The sequence below is a fragment of the Arachis hypogaea genome, chromosome 14, assembly GCF_003086295.3.
Source record: "Arachis hypogaea cultivar Tifrunner chromosome 14, arahy.Tifrunner.gnm2.J5K5, whole genome shotgun sequence".
Classification (NCBI taxonomy): Eukaryota; Viridiplantae; Streptophyta; class Magnoliopsida; order Fabales; family Fabaceae; genus Arachis; species Arachis hypogaea.
Window position 1 is genome coordinate 73,989,461 of NC_092049.1, and position 21,229 is coordinate 74,010,689.

At 37.0% G+C, this 21,229-nt stretch overlaps 2 protein-coding genes across 2 annotated transcripts; both read right to left on the minus strand.

The window, feature by feature from the left end:
- Positions 1-15,789: 15,789 nt before the first annotated feature.
- Positions 15,790-16,500, minus strand: LOC112742678 (uncharacterized). The gene has a single exon (XM_025791914.1). It carries the CDS (start codon positions 16,498-16,500, stop codon positions 15,790-15,792), a length of 711 nt encoding a protein of 236 aa, XP_025647699.1.
- Positions 16,501-18,728: 2,228 nt separating this feature from the next.
- LOC112742106 (RING-H2 finger protein ATL33) lies at positions 18,729-20,636 on the minus strand. The gene has a single exon (XM_025791349.3). It carries the CDS (start codon positions 19,876-19,878, stop codon positions 19,153-19,155), a length of 726 nt encoding a protein of 241 aa, XP_025647134.1. The 5' UTR covers positions 19,879-20,636; the 3' UTR covers positions 18,729-19,152.
- Positions 20,637-21,229: the final 593 nt, after the last annotated feature.

Genomic DNA, 21,229 nt, shown 5'->3' on the forward strand with positions numbered 1-21,229 from the left:
AAAACAATCTACATATGCAAGAACGGAATGATTACTTTCACAGCTCTTAATTTGGGCTCTTAACTGCTTATTTTCCTCAACAAGGTCACAAGCAGTTTCGGCCTCTCTTACTTTCTCTTTAAGAAAACTATTTTCAGCTTTAAGAATGGTGATTTGTTGTTCAAGCTCTTGATTTTCCAGTAGAAAACATCTTATTTTTTTAGAAAGGTGGTCTATCATAAGATGAAGATCTTCAGTGTTAGGGTTATGAAAGACTACCTGATCTATGTGATCTGCCATGAGACATGGTTGTGACTTGGTCTCAGTTTCTTCATTATCATTATCTGAGTCATTCTCCTAGTCTTCCCATGAGGCCATCAGTCCCTTCTTCTTTACTCTTTTTGGCTTCTCCTCCTTCTTTAACTTGGGACAATCAGATCTAAAATGTCTCATTTCCTTACAATTGTAACAGGTTACTTTGCTAAGGTATTTCTTTATCTTCCTTGAGCTGCTACCTTTGCCTTTGAGCTTCACCATTTTCCTGAATTTTTTTGCAAACAACACAAACTCATTTTTAGAAGAGTTATCACTGGATCCATCATCCAGAGGGTTACTCACAGAAGAAAAAGTAATTCCTTTCTTTTTTGAATCTTTTTTCAAATAGGTGTTTTCAAAAGCAAGAAGATTTCCTCTCAAATCATCAACTGTCATGGAATCTAAGCCACTGCTCTCAGAAATAATTAAAGCTTTTGTTTCCCACTCTTTTGTGAGACATCTCAACACTCTTCAGTTCCCAGAGCATCTAAGCCAACAATGATGGAGTTGAACCGTTCGAACAGTTCATCAATGGACTCTCCTTTCTTCATTGCAAACATTTCATACTCTCTATTCAACATGTCTGTCCGAGTCTTCTTTACAATGGTGGTTCCTTCATGAGTGATTTGCAATTTGTCCCAGATTTCCTTTGCCGTTGTGCATCTTGATACCCGTCGGTACTCCTCAAAGCTGATAGCACAGTTTAGCAGATTTACTGCCTTGGCATTTAATTCTATCTTCTTCCTATCTTCCTCAGTCCATCTTGCTTCTAGTTTAAGAGTGACTACTCCTTCTGCACTTATGGTAGTTGGAAATTGAGGCCCTTCCAGGATAATCTTCCAAAGTCTGTAATCCACTGCTTGTACAAATATCTTCATCCTCTCCTTCCAATAGGTATAATTTTTCCCATTGAAAAGAGGACGTCTGTTGCTTGATTGACCTTCAGACAGATTATAGGACACCACATTTACGCCACTGTTTTCTGCCATGAGGATCTTTACTCCAAGCTGCAAAGCTTGATCTCTTTGAGACCAAGCTCTGATACCCATTGATGGTTTCAGTGGCTAAGAGAAGAGAGGGTTGAATCTTAGCCCCTTTTTTGCTTGCTAACACTTGCTGGTCTTAGAGGAGACTTTTCTGTTTTTAGCCCGTCCCTAGCCACGAGACTTTTTCATTTTGTCTCGTCACGTGGCACGAGACATTTTTAGTTTTTGCTCCTGTGCAGTAGAAAACAGAAATAGAGTAGGAGAGAAAGAAGATTACACCCAGATATATCCTGGTTCAGCTGCTAAGTGCAGTGCAGCCTACATCCAGTCTCCATCACAACAATGATGGAATTTCACTATAATCTTCCAGATTACAAACTGTAAAGTGCTAACCCAACTTACAAGGGGATTCCCACAGAATCATGAAACACAACATAGATGAACAAAGGAACTCTAAGACATCTATGGCTTTTTCTTTTAATTTTGCACTCTCTGCCTTTTTTCGCTCTATGGTTTTTTCATACAAACCTCACTGTTTACCTTTTTCCATGAGACTCAAGACATGACAAAATTAAACAGAAAAATACTAAACAGAATACATTGAAGGAGAAGAAAATCTGTAAGCTTAGGTAGCTCTGAGAATCCTGTGCCTTGCACTCTCACTGCTTACTTCTAACTCCTTGCTCCAACCAGTGGCTGTTCTCCCTTTTTATAGAAGAGAGAAGCCTCCACACTTGAAGCCAAAAACCCAAGCCAACTTCTTCTTCCTTCAAGAAACTGGTTCGGCCACACAGAGAGAGAAGAGATAACCATGCAATAACCAACATGCAATTACCTCTAGTCCTTCCTTGGTCATCACTCTTCATCAATCCGAGCTCTGCATCCTTGGCTTGCTCTCCAAGATGGATTTCTGGCCCTTGATACTTCATGATGATGATGACTTCATCTGCTTCAATCTCTGCCTCTACCATCACTTCGCCACTCTAGCTACTCCCTGTGGTGGTTGAGCAGAATCAAAGACAAGCCATCTCCTCCAAGAATCTCCTCTTGCTGGCCGAGATCTTCTTCTTCCTTTTTTGAGCATAAAGAACCCAAGATTACCTCACCAAATCTATCCATGTTTGTTGACAATCTTAGTCACAGCTCATTTTTATTTTAGTATGTTTTCTTGCCATCATTAGCTTGATGGTCTTGATGCATGCAGCTCCTTCCTTCTTTTGATAGTTGAACTTAGCTTCCATTGTTTCCTGGACAATGACTGAAGAAGAAGAAAGAATGAGAGAGAAAAGAAAATCTGAAGAAAAGCAATTCAAAGTGGTTAAACTAATTAATTGAAAATAGCTTGCTTTTGCTTCCCTTAGAGTGGCGTATAGCAATGATGCCTTTAGTCAAATCAATCTTCTCTCACTTGCTTATGTTCCCAATGTTAAAATTAACTTTGAAATCCTTTCAGGAAGTGTAATGGAATCCATTGGAAGCATTTGAGGCTTTGTTTTTCTTTGCTTCATGGATTCGGACAAAGCATGAGAAACTCTCATCTTAAATGGAATTGGGCTTGGTTGTAATAATCATTAAATTTCTGGCCCAATAATAACATTTGCTTTCCTGATGAAATTTGGATCAAGCAATGAGCAAATGGGAAAGCATGTAACACACTTGGGCTTAGAGCAATCAAAATCATTTGGGCCCAAGTAACATAAAGAATTAAATCAGCCATATTCATCATATATTATCAAAACCAAAGGCTGAAAGTAATTGGGCTTGCACCAGAAATTTGTTTTCGGCCCAATATTAAAACCTGTAACAAAATTATTTAATCAATATATATTGAATGAAAATCAGATTAATAATTTTGTAATTAATTAATTTTAATAATGTTTAGTCATCACAAATATTAATTTAGAGTTTTCCAAACTCATCAGACAACAATAATGAAGATGAACTACAAGGTTGTAGAGTTCCTTTTCTTCTCATTTGTTTCCAGCATTTAAATTGCATGATTGTCTTCATCTTCTCTGTTTACATGTGTGTATGAATAAAGCATAGCTTGAATCTTGATTTGTAACATGTTGCTGTGGCATTATGACTACCAACTTGAGTTTTGTGAGTTCAAAATCAATAAAGCATCATGATCATAAACAAACAAGGCATTAAAGAAGATTTTAGCATGTGCATACAAGTATTGGAAAGCTAGTATGATTAATTGTTGCTCAATTGCATTGGATTTTATTTGATTGAAGTTTTCATCTAGGATATTTTGTGAAATCTTTTGAAAATCATGAAAACCTTGAAGAAGCAAATACAAATTAAAGCAAGAAAAGAAAAAGGGAAAGAATGAGAAAGCTGAAGGCTCTGAGTACCAATGGCAATTTATTTGTTAAGTACTTGTGGTGTTTATGTATCAAGCCAAATGCTTGAAAACAAAACACTTAGAAGTCAAGGCTAGGCTCAAGTGCAAAATCACTCCCTCAAAGCTCAAGGCTCTGAGCATCAATGATTAGAGAGTCAAGAAAAGAAACAAATGAGCTTAATGAAGCCCTCTAATTAAATGCTTGTGGTGCTTATGTATCAAGTGGTAATACTTGAAAACAAAGCATATAGAAGTCGTAGCTTTGTTATTAACTCATGTGGCAAAGCACCCAAAAGGAAAAGCTAATAAAAAAAAGCAAAAGCTTGTTTCAAGGGAAAATTATAAGGAAAAGATTTCATAAATTGAGCTAGATAAAAGCATCAATCATTTACATTTCTTTTGTGATTGTAGCATGCTTAGAAAATTAGCTTAGCATGAACATTAACTTGCTATTCTTCCTACCTTAGATTGTCAATCTTTATTGCATGATTCTTTTCTTGCTTGGGGACAAGCAAGGTTTAAGTTTGGTGTTGTGATGACACGTCATCATGTCATGTTTTTCTATGTTTTTTCATACAAGAAATTTATAATTAGTGCTTAAATATTGCATTCTTTTATGCTTAAATGGTATATTTCCTTAATCTTTTAATTTTATAAATTTGGTAGGAAATAAGAAGAAAAAGAAGCACAAAATAAGCTAAAAAGGAGAAAAAAAGAGCTTTGGGGCACACTTTGAAGTTGGAGCACACTTTGGAGCCTTAGGCCACGCTTTTAAAAGCGTGGCCCATGACCAAATCAAGGAAGCGTGAACAATCAGCATACAAAGCTCAGTTCACTAAAATCTGGAGGCAAGAAAAATGTGCTTGGAGGCAAGAAATTTCGCTAAGTTAAAATCTGGGCGTTCACAGCATGACCATGCCTCCTTCAAAGGGATATAACTTGAGCTACAAATGTCCGATTGATGTGCTTCCAGTTGCGTTGGAAAGATGACATTCAGAGCTTTCCAACAATATATCATAGTCTATATTTGGCACGAAATTGAGGCACGAGTGAAATGCATCTTTAAGGGCCAAAAAGAAGCAAAAAAATCAGCCAATGCTTCCACCAAGGCTTGAAGGGGGAGACACAAGGAAAACAAGGAAAGCAAAATAGCGCTCAGTTCACTTTCTCAACTGAGCTTTATCGGGCTCCCACTCATGAAAATGCAAGAAAAAGGCTCACAAAAGTGCTTCCACCAAGGTTCGAACTTGGAAACATGAAGTCCAAAGCAAGGCGCTACAAATGGGGAGCTCAGTTGGTTTTCCCAACTGAGCACTACTCTTCCCCCATTCCCCATACTTTTGGCACGCCAAGGATGCTGTGATGCGCACAAGTTGACACGGCCATGAGCTAGGATGCACGCTTGACACACCCAAGGCAAGACATAGAGCTCAGTTCAAAATTCCAACTGAGATCTAGTGTAATGCAACATGACCAAGGCTAGGACGCACACCAAATTAAGCAAGGAAGGCAACATTGGGCGCTCAGTTTGGTTTTCCAACTGAGCCATCCCCTGGGAGGTGGACCATGGGCCAAAATTCAACCAAAATTCTAATTAAATTCAATTCTTCACCAAATTGAATCAAGGCCAACCAAACCCATCTCTCTTCAAATCCAAAGCAAGCAAAGCCCACATCATCACTCAAAGGCACAAGAACAAGCTAGAATTAGGATTTTTATTTAATTTGTTTTTTATTTCAATTTAATTTTATTTTGTAAAAAGCCTATATAAAGGCATCACTCTCATTTTCAAAAGGAGAGCTCCATTAGAAGTAGGGGAGGTCAGTCCCATTAGAGAGTATAGGAGCTGGCTCCATTTGAGAGCTCTCTCTCTCTTAGTTTTCATTTCTGTTTTAAATCTTGGATTGAGATTGGAAGGAATTCTATTTTCATTCTCTATCTGCAACTTCTCTTGTTCTTCTTCTGCAATTTACTTTTCCATTTTCAATTTGCAATTGTTATTGTTGGATCAAGGAAGGATTTGAGATCTAGACTTGTTTTCTAGTCTCTTTCACTCCTGAGATCTTCAACATTCTTTAAATTGCTGCAAATTAAGCATCAGTCTTGCTGTTTTGAATTTTTCAAGCAATTTCCCTTTTCTGTTTAGATCTGTTGCATGATTTTGCATCTTTCACTTCTCTATTTGATTGCTATTTACACTTTCCTGTTGAATTTTAATTCTCAGCACCCAACTCAATTTACTTTCAAGCCATTTAATTTTTCTGCTACTTTTACTTTACTGCAATTTCCTTTCCTGCATTCTACAATTTCACATTTCCGTTCACATTTAGCTTGGTTTAATTTCCTGCACATTTACACTTTCCTGCAAGTTAAACTTCCAGTTGCTTGATCTATTGCTTTCTTTAATTTCCAGCACCCACTCCCTTTTACATTTAATGCAATTTACATTTCTTGCTATTTAAGATTCTGTCAATTTACCTTTCTTGCACTTTAAGTTTCTGCACATTTACTTTCTGCAATTTATAATTCCTTGTCATTTACATTCTGTTGCTTCAAGTCTCACCCAATTTCACTTAAATGTTAGCTTGACTAAACTAATCACCCACTAAAGTTGCTTGATCCATCAATCCCTGTGGGATCGACCTCACTCTAAGTGAGTTTTACTACTTGATGCGACCCGGTACACTTGCCGGTTAGATTTGTGTGTTTAGAAATTTGTTTTTCCATAAAAATACCATCACCAGGTACGGTTTCTGCACGGCTAATCAACTGTCAGATTTCTCATCTCGGATGAAAAATACCAGGTATAGCTATCGCATGGCTAATCATCTGTCGGTTCTCACTAGCGTCGGAATAGGATCTCTCCATCCTTTTGTACACTGTCACTACGCCCAACATTCGCGAGTTTGAAGCTCGTCACAGTCATCCCTTCCCAGATCCTACTCAGAATACCACAGACAAGGTTTAGACTTTCCGGTCTCAGGAATGCTGCCAATTGGTTCTAGCCTATACCACGAAGGTTCTAACCTCACGGACTCGGTCCGTGGATTAAAGACCCAAGAGAATATACTCCGACTGTCGTCCAATGACTACGTTGAACATCATGTAGACCGCTTGTGGTTGTCAGGCACGCGAATCTTGGCTAAGCGAGTAACGAAGATAGTGGGTGATTGTCACGGGTCACCCCTTTATTCTGACTTAACTGAATTATGTACGAGAGTATATCTTGGAGAAGTAGGCGTGAATTGAAAGAGAAACAATAGTACTTGCATTAATTCATGAAGAACAGTAGAGCTCTGCACCTTAATCTCTGAGGTGTAGAAAATCCACCGTTGGAAAATACAAAAGAGAAAAAGGTCTAGGCATGGCCGAATGGCCAGCCTCCCAAATGTAACATATGGCAAAAACTCCTCGAATACAATAGTAAAAATTGCTATTTATACTAAACTAGTTACTAGGGATTACAGAAAATAAGTAACTAAGTGTAGATAGTGCAGAAATCTACTTTCGGGGCCCACTTGGTGTGTGCTTGGGCTGAGCATTGAGCTTTACACGTGCATAGGCCATTTCTAGAGTTAAACGCTAGCTTGGAAGCCAGTTTGGGCGTTTAACTCCAGTTCTGGTGCCAGTTCTGGCATTTTACACCTGGAAAGGGTCTCTGGCTAGCGTTTAAACACCAGTTTGGGCCATCAAATCTCGGGCAAACTATGGACTATTATACATTGCTGGGAAAGTGATAAACCCCAATTTCGTGGTTTATTTTGTGCTTATTTTGGGGGATTTATCCACTTTTTCCCACATTTATTCATTGAAATAGCATGGTTTTGTAATTCTCCCTTAAATTATGCTTAATTGTAAAAACATGCTTTTTAGGCCTTAAATTGGTGATTTTAACCCACCTTAATTCCATTCGATGCCTTGATGTGTTTATTGAGTAATTTCAGGTTCATTAGGCAATTATCGGATGGAAGAAATGAGGAGAAAAGCATGCAAAGAGGAGAATGCATGAAGAAACAAAGATTTGGAAGGAACCAATGGACGCGCACGCGCAAAAAAAAAAAGTGGTCTCTCACAAGGACGCGCACGCGTACATGCCGCTTCCGCGTGGATGGGGATTTGCCAATCAACGCGCACGCGCACATGGCGCGCACGCGCCAACACTCGTACTAGGCCCACTTAATGGCAAAACGCTAGGGGCGATTTCTGAGCTGCCCAAGCCCAAATCCAACTTGTTTTTGAGTGTATTTCATGCAGAATTGAAGTCCAAGCAAAGGGGGAGCAATTAGTTTTAGCCAATATGAGCCTTTAGTTAGATTTCTAGAGAGAGAAGCTCCCTCTTCTCTCTAGAATTAGGTTAGGATTAGAACATTTTCATCTTAGATCTAGGTTTAATTCATGCTTTGATTTACTTTTCTTTTATAATTCCTTATCCCTCTACTCTTTCTCTCTCTAATTTTGTATTTCATTCTTGTAATTGCTTACTTTGTTCTTGATGCACTTTTTCTCCTCCATTTTCCTTTAATGCAATTTATGATTCATGTTCCTTTATTGTTGATTTAGATTTGTTGTTGTTTAATTCCTTGCAATTGGTAGTTGGTAGATTTTATATTCTTGCACATTTACTATGCTTTCCTTTATTACCCACCAAGTGTTTGACAAAATGCTTGGTTGGGCTTTAGAGTAGATTTTGAGCATTCTCGGCTTGGAAAGAGTGATTAGGCAATCTTGAGTCATGAAAACCCAACCTTTGTTGGTGATCTAGAGTTGTTAGCTAGTATTGTTTCCATTGACGCTAATCTTTTGCTAATTTAATTAGTGAGTTGATTAGGACTTATGGAATATTGTTTCCATTGACGCTAATCTTTTGCTAATTTCATTAGTAATTTGGTTAGGACTTTTGGATTGAGATTAGCTAGTCTCGTTAGACTTTCTCCCTATTTGTTGGAGTTGACATAATGAGATAAATTCTTGTTTATATTTGTGACATGATTAATTAGTCTTGTTTGACATTCTCCCGATGTGTGAGTTAACTAAATAAGATGAATTAATCATGCATGACTAGGATAGAAGGCCTATGATCTTAATTCTTGCCATGAATGTCTCTCTTTATTACTTGCTTTCTTTAGTTGTTTACTTGATTTACTTTTCTTGCCCAATTTACTTTTCTTGCCCTCTCATAAATCAAAACCCCCTTGTCCCCTCATAGCCAATAATCATACACTTCATTGCAATTTCTCGTGAGACGACCCGGAGTCTAAAATACTTCGGTTATTTCTTATTTGGGGTTTGTACTTGTGACAAAACTTAATATTTTAATTTGATGCGAGAGTTGTTTGTTGGTTTGGAGCTATACTTGTAACATAAATATTTTGTGAAATTCCTTACCGACAACAATTTTAGATATCAGAAAGCCCCAGATGTCTACTTTCTAACGCAATTAAGAGCGCGCCAATTGGGCTTCTGTAGCTCCAGAAAATCCACTTCGAGTGCAGGATGGTCAGAATCCAACAGCATCTGCAGTCCTTTCTCAGCCTCTGAATCAGACTTTTGCTCAGGTCCCTTAATTTCAGCCAGAGAATACCTGAAATTACAGAAAAACACACAAACTCATAGTAAAGTCCAAAAATGTGATTTTTGCATAAAAACTAATAAAAATATAATAAAAAGTAATTAAAACATACTAAAAACTATGTAAAAACAATGCCAAAAGGGTATAAATTATCCGCTCATCACCCGACAAGTCCTAGTAGCTAACCATTAGATTGTACCTCTGTCGCGCATCCCCAAATCGAGTTATTCACAACATAATCATAATTTACATACAACACCCTCACTGGTGTTTATTCACGGAAGTGAGCTCATCTGGAACTTTCATAGTGTCCGGCCACAGGCATAGGGTCAGCAGAGTATCGAGTCTCAATCTGGAGCACGTGGTGGCTAGCCACTGCTTTCATCCAGAAAAACTCGTATCTCAGATAGGTGGAGTGCAACAATCACAATATCAATAAATCAACATATATGCATTCATTCTCAACCATAAATCAACATTCATCTCAGCCATCCGGCTTAAAATCATAATTCATTACCAGCCCAAAATCCATTATCACATACAGCCATTCGACTGATATCATACACAACACTCCCACCATCCTCCTCAAAAACTCATACAATCATCATTGGTCATAGTACCTCAATATTTCCATTTTCTTCATCCATAAGTTACCCCCCCTTCCCTAGCTTCTTCTTAATTACTAGGCATTCTATATTGATTTAGGACTTAAAGGATGAAAATAGGGGGTTTAGAAGCTTGAAACAGGGTCTCGGAAGATTACAAGCTTGCTGGCATTTAAAAAACAAGGTTTTTTAAGAAAACAGGGCAGTGTGCGTATGCACAGGGGTGTGCGTGTGCACGCCCAGAAGAATTTCAAAATGTGTGTGTATGCATAGAGGTGTGCGTATGTACAAGAGTAAAATTTTTCAATTCTGTTCGCTTGCACAAGGCGTGCAAACGCCCTCAACAGAATACACTTTCCAACGTGTGTGCGCACACAAGGCTGGCGCACAGAGCGTGCTGGCGCTCCCATTCGTAGCCATATGTGCGTGCGCACAAGGCTGTGCGTGTGCACAGATACCAGAAATTACAAATTCTGCAACATTTACAAAATTCAAATTTCAGACACCAACTTTCAACGATCATATCTCTTTCCACAGAATTCAGATTTCTGCCAAATTTAAACCATTTTAAATCTTGTCAAATTATCTTTCATTTGATATAAAAAGCATTAAATTTCAAAAACAATAGCTGAAGATATGATCCGTTGAAATTCATCAAAAATTCATTTTTACCAAAGTTCACAAACTTCCAATTTTCCAAAACATACACCTCCAAATTCATTTAAAACCAACCAAAACTCAGCCATTCGACATCAAGCACTTTCCAACTTCTCATTCAATCTTCAACCCACCAATTCTTCCACTTTTAACCAAATCTCAATTCAAAACAAATATTCAATTTCATCAACCATCAATACATACAATCAATATCATCCTTACCATCAACATAGTTTCACCCACAATTCAATCTCAACCAATCATTAAGCATATATGAAAACATATATATCTCTCATACATCATACCATCAAAACATCCAAAAATCCACTAATCACATACATAACAACACAATTCATCTCAACCAATCAACAACATCAATAGTTCAAATCCTATCTTAGGGTCTCTAGCCTAAGTTTTCACACCACATTACATTTTAGATATAGAAAACTAAAACTATACCTTGGTCGATTCCCCGCTCAACCCAGAACACTTCTAATATCACTATTTCACAAGCTCTCAAAGCTCCAACACCCTTCAACCAGATTTTTCAGCACAAAAAGCCCCTTTTCAAGCTTTCCAAAACTTCAATCAAACTCCAACACACACATATACACTACCTAAACCACAATATCACACCCAAACACAATAACTAAATCACTCAATCATAAAATTTCAAGTGTTTAGCTTAGCGTTAAGAATCTTACCTTACCCAAGGATTAAAGAGGCAAGACTAGGCCTTCCCTTCAAGTCAATTGGATCCTATAACACAAAAGAGCTCACAATTTCAACATTTTCACTCAAGATTTTCGAAAACAAGGATTGGAAGAACAGAGGTGAAAATCTGGCTTACCTCAGAAACAAAGTTGTGGACTTTATAGAGCTCGACGATGTGATCGTGTGGCTGCAAACAGTGCGGTGATCGGAGCTCCAGATAAAAAATTATGATCAATTGAAGATTTAAGTGAATTTGGAGAAGGGTTTCAAGATTTCCCCATTTTCCTTACTGTGTTTCAGCGTGTGTGTGTTTAAAATGGGGAGGGAACTGGGAAGGGCTGTGCCCTTTATTTAGTTGGATATTGGGTTGGACCAAGGGCCCAATACGAGTTCGATTGGCCTGGTTCGACTCGTTCGGTCTAATCTTGGGCCGATTTCTTTAAAATTGGTGTTAAAATTCTCGTTTTAATTTTCTCTTTCATATTAAACTATAAAAATCACATTTCTTTTTTTTTAAAATATATTTTAATTTATAAGTTAATTATTCGTTAATTAACTGGATTTTACAACATCTTATGCAAAGACAATCAACTATGCAATTTGTATTTTGCATATTAATAAACATAATAATTACACTGGCATTATCTAACCTTTATTCTTACATAATAAAATTAGAGGAGATATGAGAATAGAGACCGTTATTTACTCTACATTACAAAGCCCATTAATCAATCATAACTACACAGGTATATACAAATAATTGAAATGTTAATTAATACATTATTAGTTATTATTTATACAAATAATTGTGCTGTCAAAAGTAGCATAATATTAGTTATTATTTATATATCTGGAAAGTGAATACACAATCAAAGCCATTAGATGTCAATAAATACAAATTACTAAATGCCTTGATTGACACATAGCCATCATATATTCATATAACTAGTACGCATAAGAAAGAAGGAGAATGAAAAATGGTAAGACGAAAAAACAACCCTAAATTTGATCCACTTAAGCGGTCGAGTCTTCCCCTCCAACTTTAAAAAACAATGGACTAAATAGAGAAGAGGTAATATGATAATACCAGATTGTTTTTTCTTGAATAATTTGCACTGACGTTCAATTGCCTCGTTTGTTTCTATTAGTTGTCTCTACCAAAGTAAATAAATGAAAATAAAAAATCAAAAGACAACATAATTCATGTATGTATTATTTAAAATGCAATATTTTCATAACCAAGGTTCCAATTTTGGCCATAAAAAAGAGGCCTACAATCAGAAGGAATTTACATGTCCTGCCATATGACAAATTCTTTATATAAATACCAAAATATTAATGACATGGAATTAAACACTAAGTAATAAATATAAGCATGGGATATAAATCACTTCATTAGGGTCCAGAGGAACAAGCAACAAATGAAAGAGATTACAACAGCATATCAAACCTCTATTTTTTTTTTGGTGAAATAGGAGCCGAAAGGTTAAAAACAAGAAAAGAAAAGTTAACTAAAGCCTCTCAAAACCAGAGAGCCAGAACAATCAAAAACTAACAAGTGACTTATATCTGATGGGGCAGCAGCAAAAATATGTAAGCCGAGGGGAAGATTCTGTCCCTTTTTGGCGAGATGATCAGCAACAATATTTCCTTCTCGAGGAGTGTAACTCCAGGCAACGGTGGGGATGCAACGGGAAAGAATTTTAATATCTTCTACCAGAGGTGCACACGGATGACTATCAAGACACCCATTATTGATGAGCTTTAGAGCTGCCAAGGAATCAGATTCCACAATGATATTTGCGTATCTATTTGCAACTGCTAATTGAAGACCATAGCTAATGCCCCAGAGCTCAGCATGCATAATAGTCAACTACCAAGGTTACATGAAAAAGCTTTCAAGAAGCCTCCTAAATGATTTCGAAAAATACCTCCGCAGGTGGCATTATTAGAGTTGCTCAAAAATGAGCCGTCAACATTAATCTTAATGGTGTTCTCCTGTGGGTGCTTCCAACTGATATACCGACTAGGAGGAAGGCTCAGAGTATACTGATGGAAGTTAAATTTAGTGAAATGGTTTAGCTCCTCAACTCTTGCTTTGATTTGCTCTATCATGGCACTCGGCGGAATTCGAACACCCTCAAAAACCACCTTATTTCGGTAAAATCAAAGAGATGAAGTAGCTATACCAAAGATGGTCTGCCAATTGCTATTCTGGGAAAGAATAAACATCATCCACTCTTGTGCATTTAGATTAAAGAAGTTATTACGCCAGTCCATAGGGAGAAAGGAGGACCAAACACCTTTTGCAAAGGCACAATCTCTAAGTACATGGGTGATAGTCTCATCCTCAACCACACATCTCGGGCAGGAGGCAGAGTTAGTGAGGTGACGCCACTTTCTCTCAGTGTTAGTAAGAATGGCATTATGAGCACACAACCACAAGAAGTATCGAATACGCTCCGGACCACGCCAATGCCAAATGTAACTGAATATTCTATCCGGTTGGGCTGTGCTCTCTATAAGAGCTTGGTATGCTTGCTTTAATTGAAAGGTCCCATCTGTGGAGAGATTCCGGGCTACATGGTCTGTCTGTTTCCATGGCGAAGGAGGAGACATGGCAATGATTCTTTGCACTACTTCATCAGGCAGACACTCCCTGAGCTTATCAACATCCCAAAACTCTGAAACAGATAAAAAGTCCATCAAACTGCTGTCATGGTTGATAGTTACATTTACCTGCAGAGCCTGAGGCTCGAGAGCTCCCAAATTGGGGATCCAATGATGATTCCAAAACCGAATCTTGGATCCATCTCCAATCCTCCAGATATGGTGCTTCTGAATTTCTGACCATGAGTTGCAGATTCCTTTCCAGAGGTTTGAGCTATTTCTTCTGCGTTCGATCGTAGAAATAACATCATTGCCTGCTTTATACTTGGCCCTCAGCACTTTAGTCCATAAGGCATCCTTTTTTCCTATGAGACCCCACCCATTTTTCATCATGAGAGCCTGGTTCATCTTACTAGCATGACGAATTTCAAGGCCTCCTGACTTCTTCAAGCTCCCCACTTTATCCCAACTCAAGAAGTGGATTTTCTTAGTTTGGTTGGTGTCTCCCCAAAGAAAACTCCTGCATTTACGATCAATAGCGTTACAAGTAGAAGAAGGAAGTAAGACAGTTTGCATTGTATATAAAGGAATAGAAGAAAGAACAGATTTCACCAAAGTAGATCTTCCTGCCAAAGAGAGAGAAGAAGCTTTCCACGAGTTGAGTCTCAAATTTAGCTTATTGATAATGTCGTCAAAAGTATGTTTGGTCACTTTGGAGTGAAGCAGAGGGACTCCCAAGTATTTTCCGAGATTGTCCATTCTAGTAAACTGGAGAGCTTCACTGAGCTCAATTCTTACATTATTTCCCACATTCTTGGAGAAAAAAACTCGTGTCTTCTCAAGGCTGACTTTCTACCCAGAGATAATACAAAAGGCTTCGAGACATTTATTGATGATAGCCACTTGATCTATGTTTGCCTTCGCAAAGAGGATCAAATCGTCAGCAAAGCATAGATGAGAAATAGGAGGTCCATCCTTATTTAACCGGATAGACTTCCAATAGCCGTGATCTACTACCACCTTGATAAGCTAAGAGAGTCTTTCAATGCATAAAACGAAAATATATGATGAAATCGGGTCCCCTTGTCTGATTCCCCGAGACGGTGTGAACTCTTGCAGCTCTTCACCATTCCAAAGCACTCTCATCTTAGCTGTAGAGATACAGGACATAATGAGATTTATAATATGAGGAGGCAGCCCCACATCAACTAAGGTATCCTTGATAAAACTCCATTTAAGCCTATCGTAGGCCTTTTTTAAGTCGATTTTAATGGCCATCCAACCTTTTTTGCCCTTCTTATTTCTCATAGAGTGAATGACTTCCTGGGTAATGATGATATTGTCAGAGCTATGACGCCCCGGCACAAAACTGCATTAGGTGGGCATTACCAGCTTTCCCATAAGACCTCTCAGACGATTGGCTAAGACCTTCGTAATAGCTTTATATGACATGTTGCAGAGACTAATGGGATGCAGTTGTTTAAAACTGGTTACTGGCTCCACTTTGGGAATGAGGGTAATAAGAATTTCATTAATCTCCTTTACTTTCTCCGGGTTCTGGAAAATATCACTAATAAGAAGGCATAAATCATTTCCTACTTTCTCCCACTGGCTTTGGTAGAAAATAGCTTGAAAACCGTCTCTGCCAGGTGCTTTGAAACCTCCCATACCAAAAACAACATGTTTGATTTCTTCATACGAGATATTCTTACCAATGATCGAGATATCCTCATCACAGAGGGTGGGGAAGTCACCTCGCAGCACAAAAGGAGAGTCGATGGTATTATCTTTATAAAGATCAGCAAAAAAGTTAAGAGCTATACTTTCCAAAATATTGGGATCAGAAATAGGATTACCCGTGGCATCGTGGAGCAAGTTTATTTTGTTCTTCCTTCTTCTGATCATAGTTGAACCATGGAAGTACTTAGTGTTACGATCCCTGAATTCAAGCCATTCACTCCTTGATTTTTGGTACCAAAAAATTTCTTCTTAGGTTAAGATATCCTAGTACTCCTTCCAAAGTTGACCTCTGAGCTCTTCTAAGAAATTATTATTCCCTTGATCCAAGGTGTTGGTAATGCCTTGAAGCCTCCTGATTATCTTTCTTTTCTTCTTTAAAATATTTCCGAAGACATTGGTATTCCATTTTTTGAGAGAGTCTCTAAAGGATGAGATACCATTGTTCCATGAACTTTCTATGCTCCATGAACTATTTACAACATTTTTGAAGTCTGGATAGGTTAACCAAGCAGCTTGAAACCGAAAAGGTCTTCTGCCTCTATTTGGAAAAGAAGTGGTCTCGAGTTGAAGACAAATGGGGTTGTGATCTGATTTGAGGGGCGGGAGGTGGATGATTCTAGCCTCCGGAAATCGAATTTGCCAGTCAAGATTGCTGAGTCCACGATCTAATCTTTCCACTAGATTTCCCCGTTTCCGGGTAAAAGGCCAGCCATCATAACCCAAGTCAATTAAACCACAAGAGGAGACACAGTGTTGAAACTCAGAACATGCGCCAGCTAAGACTCTTGTTGACCCTCCTCGACGCTCATGGTTGTGAAGAATGGAATTAAAATCTCCAAGCAAGCACCAAGGATGAGTATTGTTTTCGGCCAAAGAGATAATACTACTCCACAAAGATCTTCTTATAATGCGATTTGGGCTCCCATACACAGCTGAGAGAACCCAAGGATCAAAATTACGAAAGGAGACCCTCATGTGAACTACTTGATTGCTGTGAAATAGAACATCAACATTCCAAACGTTAGTAGTAATGGATTACCTTTTTAAAATTGGTGTCACAGTTACTTAACGTCTTTAAAAAAATTTTATTCGCTATATAACAATAGTTTAAAATCCATATATAACAATCATTTAAAATAAATTTAACTAAATTGAAAAATAAAATTATACCAAAAAAATTTAAATCATATTAAATTACACTAATTTTATTTTTTAAATCAATCTAAATTATATTATAAATACTATTTTTTTCTCATTGTCATTATATAGTATCTCATTTATAAATATATATACACATATCTCGTTTACACCATAAATAAATTTGTTTTATAAACTCTTCATATCTTATTTGTAATAGAAATCTAGTCAATTAAAATTTTACTTATCACATTTATACTTATTTCGCTTACATTATATACGAGATATATAACACAATTTAAAAATATAAATAATTTTTAAATTATATATTAAATAAATAAAATATTTGACTTATTATTTATATAAAAATTTCAATAAAATATAAGATTTTAAGGGAACGAAAATTTAATTTATAAAATACAAATTTAAGTGTGTGCATCAGTGCATCCAAATACACAGACACCATGTGCATCAAAACCGAAGCCATGTAAGAATATTTCTCATAAATCTCAACAACAAAAACCATACAATACATTGTAAGATAATTAAATAAAAGGAAAATAGTGAACATAGTATTCCATGTAGCACTGGTATAAGTATAACAAAATAAATTTGAATTTTGAAATGGAAAAGTCTAGGAAGCTAGCAACTTTGTTAAATTCTGACCAGCATATAACTAGCAAAGAAAAGTGAGCCATTGGATGAAATTTCATACCAATCTCACACCATTAAAATCATCATTAATGGCTATTTGATGGCTACAAATCACAAAAATTGCTGCTCCCTAGCATTCCTCCAAAATACCTGTTTTTAATTATCCATAACACAAAATCCCCTAATCGAACAAGTAATACAAATTGCAGCATCATGTACATTTTTTTCACTGCTCGTCTGTGTCCCAACACTGGCTATCTAAACCCTTAAATTTTTTTTGTTTACAAAATCCCTTTAAATTTAAAATAGATAAATTTACAACTTTACCTTCATTAACATTATACGAAAAAAAGTGACTTGACTGTCAAAAAAATAAAAAATGGAAAAAATTAGCTTCTCTAACGACTACAAAAAGATAAATAGTCAAATTTGCTCTTAAAAAATTATTTATTTTACAAATTGGCTCTTAAAAGCATTTTTTTAATTAAATTCGTTCTTCGAAGATTGTAAATTAGTCATATTAGTCTTTCTATCACTTCTGTTTTCGTTACTTATGGTATCAAAATTTGTTGATGAAATACATTAAGTGACACCACACTACTAACAATACATATCTGACAATCTTAATTGGCTGTTAATATGATAAGTTTATAAAATTAGATCAAATCAATTCCAAATTAAGAGAATCGTGAGGCATTGAAATCTTTTCGTTTGAAGTCGATTTGATCTAATTTTATAAACTAATCATGTTGATAGCCAATTAGAATCATCATGTGTGTGTTGTGATGTCTCTTAACATGTCACAACAAATTTTGATGCTATCGATAATGAAAGTGAAAGAAGAACTAATGTGACCAACCTAAAATTTTCGAAAACAAATTTTGCAAACAGATAACTTTTTAGGAATGAATTTGACCATTTATTCCCACAAGGAGGTTAGATGCCATTCCTATTGTGGCTATGACTCCCCAGCCTTGTTGAAATGAGAGACATGATAAGGTTTGAAGTTGTTTGAAGTTGTTTTCAACAACGGCTATGATTAGGGAAAAACTTTTTATTGCACTGAAATATTAAACAAACTCATTCAGGTCAAACTCAAACTCAAATTCGTATTCTTTTTTATCTGGATCCAACCTCAAATTGCTGCATGATACAAAAATGCAAAAAGCTAAAGCGACTGGAATGCTAGTATCCTTGAAATACTGGAAACGCTTTCATAACTATATTCTAAATCTAACAAAAAATAACACAGAAAAGAAAAAGAAATCCATTGTCCTCTAGGTACCCGTATTTTTTACCATCTAAATGCAAAATCAAAACCCACATGGCCACATCCTAAAAATGGCTCAAGCAACTGAAGATATACGGTAATGATTCGCCATTATACTAGTACAATTCAGCTTGAATCCCGGTTAGAGCTTTAATTTTGAATCTTACTTCATTTCCATTCACGAGAGGTAGCTAGCTAGTTCATACCACAGAGAGTAGTATTACATTACAATTCAAGACATCAAGTCACCAATGCAAGTCACAAATCCAAAAAAACTAAAGCTACCTGTCTTAAATTCTGAATTCGTAACTGCACTTCCTCCTTTAAACACGTTTGGAGGGTTTGGGATCCACTTTTAACTCAACTGAGAGGACCATTTTTTTGTTAATTTAAAAACTCCAAAAGGAATCTCACTACCATCGTTCATCTCTCACTATCAATCTAGTATTTGGAACTCTATATAATACATATAATTAAAAAAGAAAAAAAGAATCTAAGAAAAAAGAAAACTCAATATTAGAAGAGAAAAACAAAAGAGGAAGAAATTAGACAAGAACAAAAAAGTTTCAAACCATGGCATTTGCATCACGATGACCCTGCCGCCGCAGATCACCACCTCTATTCTGATTCTCAGCCGACGAATTCGAGTTGGAACGCTTGCTTTCTTCGGCGGAGACGGCGGAGGGGATGGTGGCGCGGCAAATCGGGCAATTGGAGTGGCTGGTGAGCCACATGTCAATACAAGATGCGTGGAACGCGTGCTTGCAAGCGCTCAATTGGCGTACTTCTTCCCCGTCGGTGAATATGGACAGGCACACCGGACACTCGCCGCCAATCTCCGTCGACTCCTTCCGATACTTCACATCGGCGACAACACCGCCAGGAAAGGCAGCAGCTTCGATGTCGTCCTGAGGAGAGAGCTCCGATTGGACAGATGAGTCGCCGGAAAAATCACCGGCGGCGTGTTCCGAGCGGCTAGACGACGAGCACCTGAAGGCGAAGATGAAGGTATAGATCAAGGCGGGGATGGTGACAATGGCGATGATGGCAAGGAGAAATTCCAGTGGGGAGAAGTTGGCAGAGCTGGAATCCACGGTGAACGGCGGTGGCGGCGGTACTGGGAGGACGGTGATCTGGAAGACGGAGCTGGGAGCGCCAGGGAATTGTGGTATAGTTGGCGGTGGCGGTGCTGGGAGGACGTTGATTTGTCCGACGACGTGTGGTGGAGGAGGAAGGGGGAGCTGCGGCTGCTGCGGCGGCGGGGCTGAAAAAATGGTGGGTGAGTTTTGCATGGTAGCAGGGAAAGATAGTGTGTCTAATTTTTATTGTTACTATCATAATTATTATGTTATGTGTGGTTTTGTTCTTCACTTTCTTTACTTTGCAATTTATTTAATTTTTAATTTCTTTTTTGAGATTTTTTTTCTTTTTGTTTAATCAAGGAAAAAGGTGGTTGAAAATGGTTGTTAGGAGAATGAAAGGGACCGATGGAGAGGGTGGAGTTTTGTTGTTAGTTCCTTGTAGCAATAATTCAGAAGGGTGAATGAGCGAGTAGTGAGTGATAAGATGAAGAGAATGGGAGCGAAGAAAAACATGTTGGTGTGATCATACCAACAGGACAAAGAACTAACAGCTGGACCCTTTCGAGTTTTGTCACGCTAGCTTTAAGTTTCTTTTTGTTTCTTATTTTCCATTTTATATTATTTTGATTATTTATTTTATTTTATTTTATTTTTATTTGTACTAATAATGGTTCCTAAAACAAAACACATGTGGCGGGGAGTGGATTTTCTCTGGTGAAAAAAAAATTGGATGGTGTCTAGTGTAAGATCTCACCCTTCATTACTCTCTCTCCTATTTAATTTTAGTACCACTTCTAGAATTAAAGGTGAGAGATCACACTTTATTCTCTCTAAATGTTAAAAAAAATGGAGAGAATCCATTTCCCATGTGGTGATGTAGAAGAAAGGTTTTCAATGACTTAGAAAAAAAGGGTTGAATCTATATTCTTTTTTATGCTTTTGAATTTTAATTTAAAATAGATTCTGCAACTTTATTTCGGTTGTGTTTGTGATATCGCTTATGCAACAGACAATTTATTTTTGACTCATAATGAATGAAGTAAAAACAGATAAAAAAAGAGAATAGAATATATCCATATATCCTAATTCAACCACCTTGTGCAATGTGACCTATATCTAGTCTCCACCACAACTAGGGTTAAATTTTCACTATCTTTATTAAAAATTACAAACATCAATTCTCTAGAATTCTTCTTAATCCTATCAGGAATTCTATCCAAAACAATTGAAGCTTGATTTGTGATATGAAAATTGTAAAACAATATTTCATCAGCAAGTGAATTGGGTCGTAATCAAGTAATAACTCACTAAGAGTGAAGTCGATCCCACGAGGATTGATAGATTTAAGCAACTTTATCAATTAGTTATTCTAGTTAAACAAGCTAATTAATGAGAATTAATGATTTAGCAATAAAACAAATGACTGAAACGTAAATAGCAAGAAATTAAATGACTAAAATAAAAGTGGAAATGTAAAGAGCTGCAAATTTAAAGTGCATAAAGTAAATTGAAGTAATTAAAGACAAGGGAAGTAAATAATTGAAATAATAAAGGGTTGAGG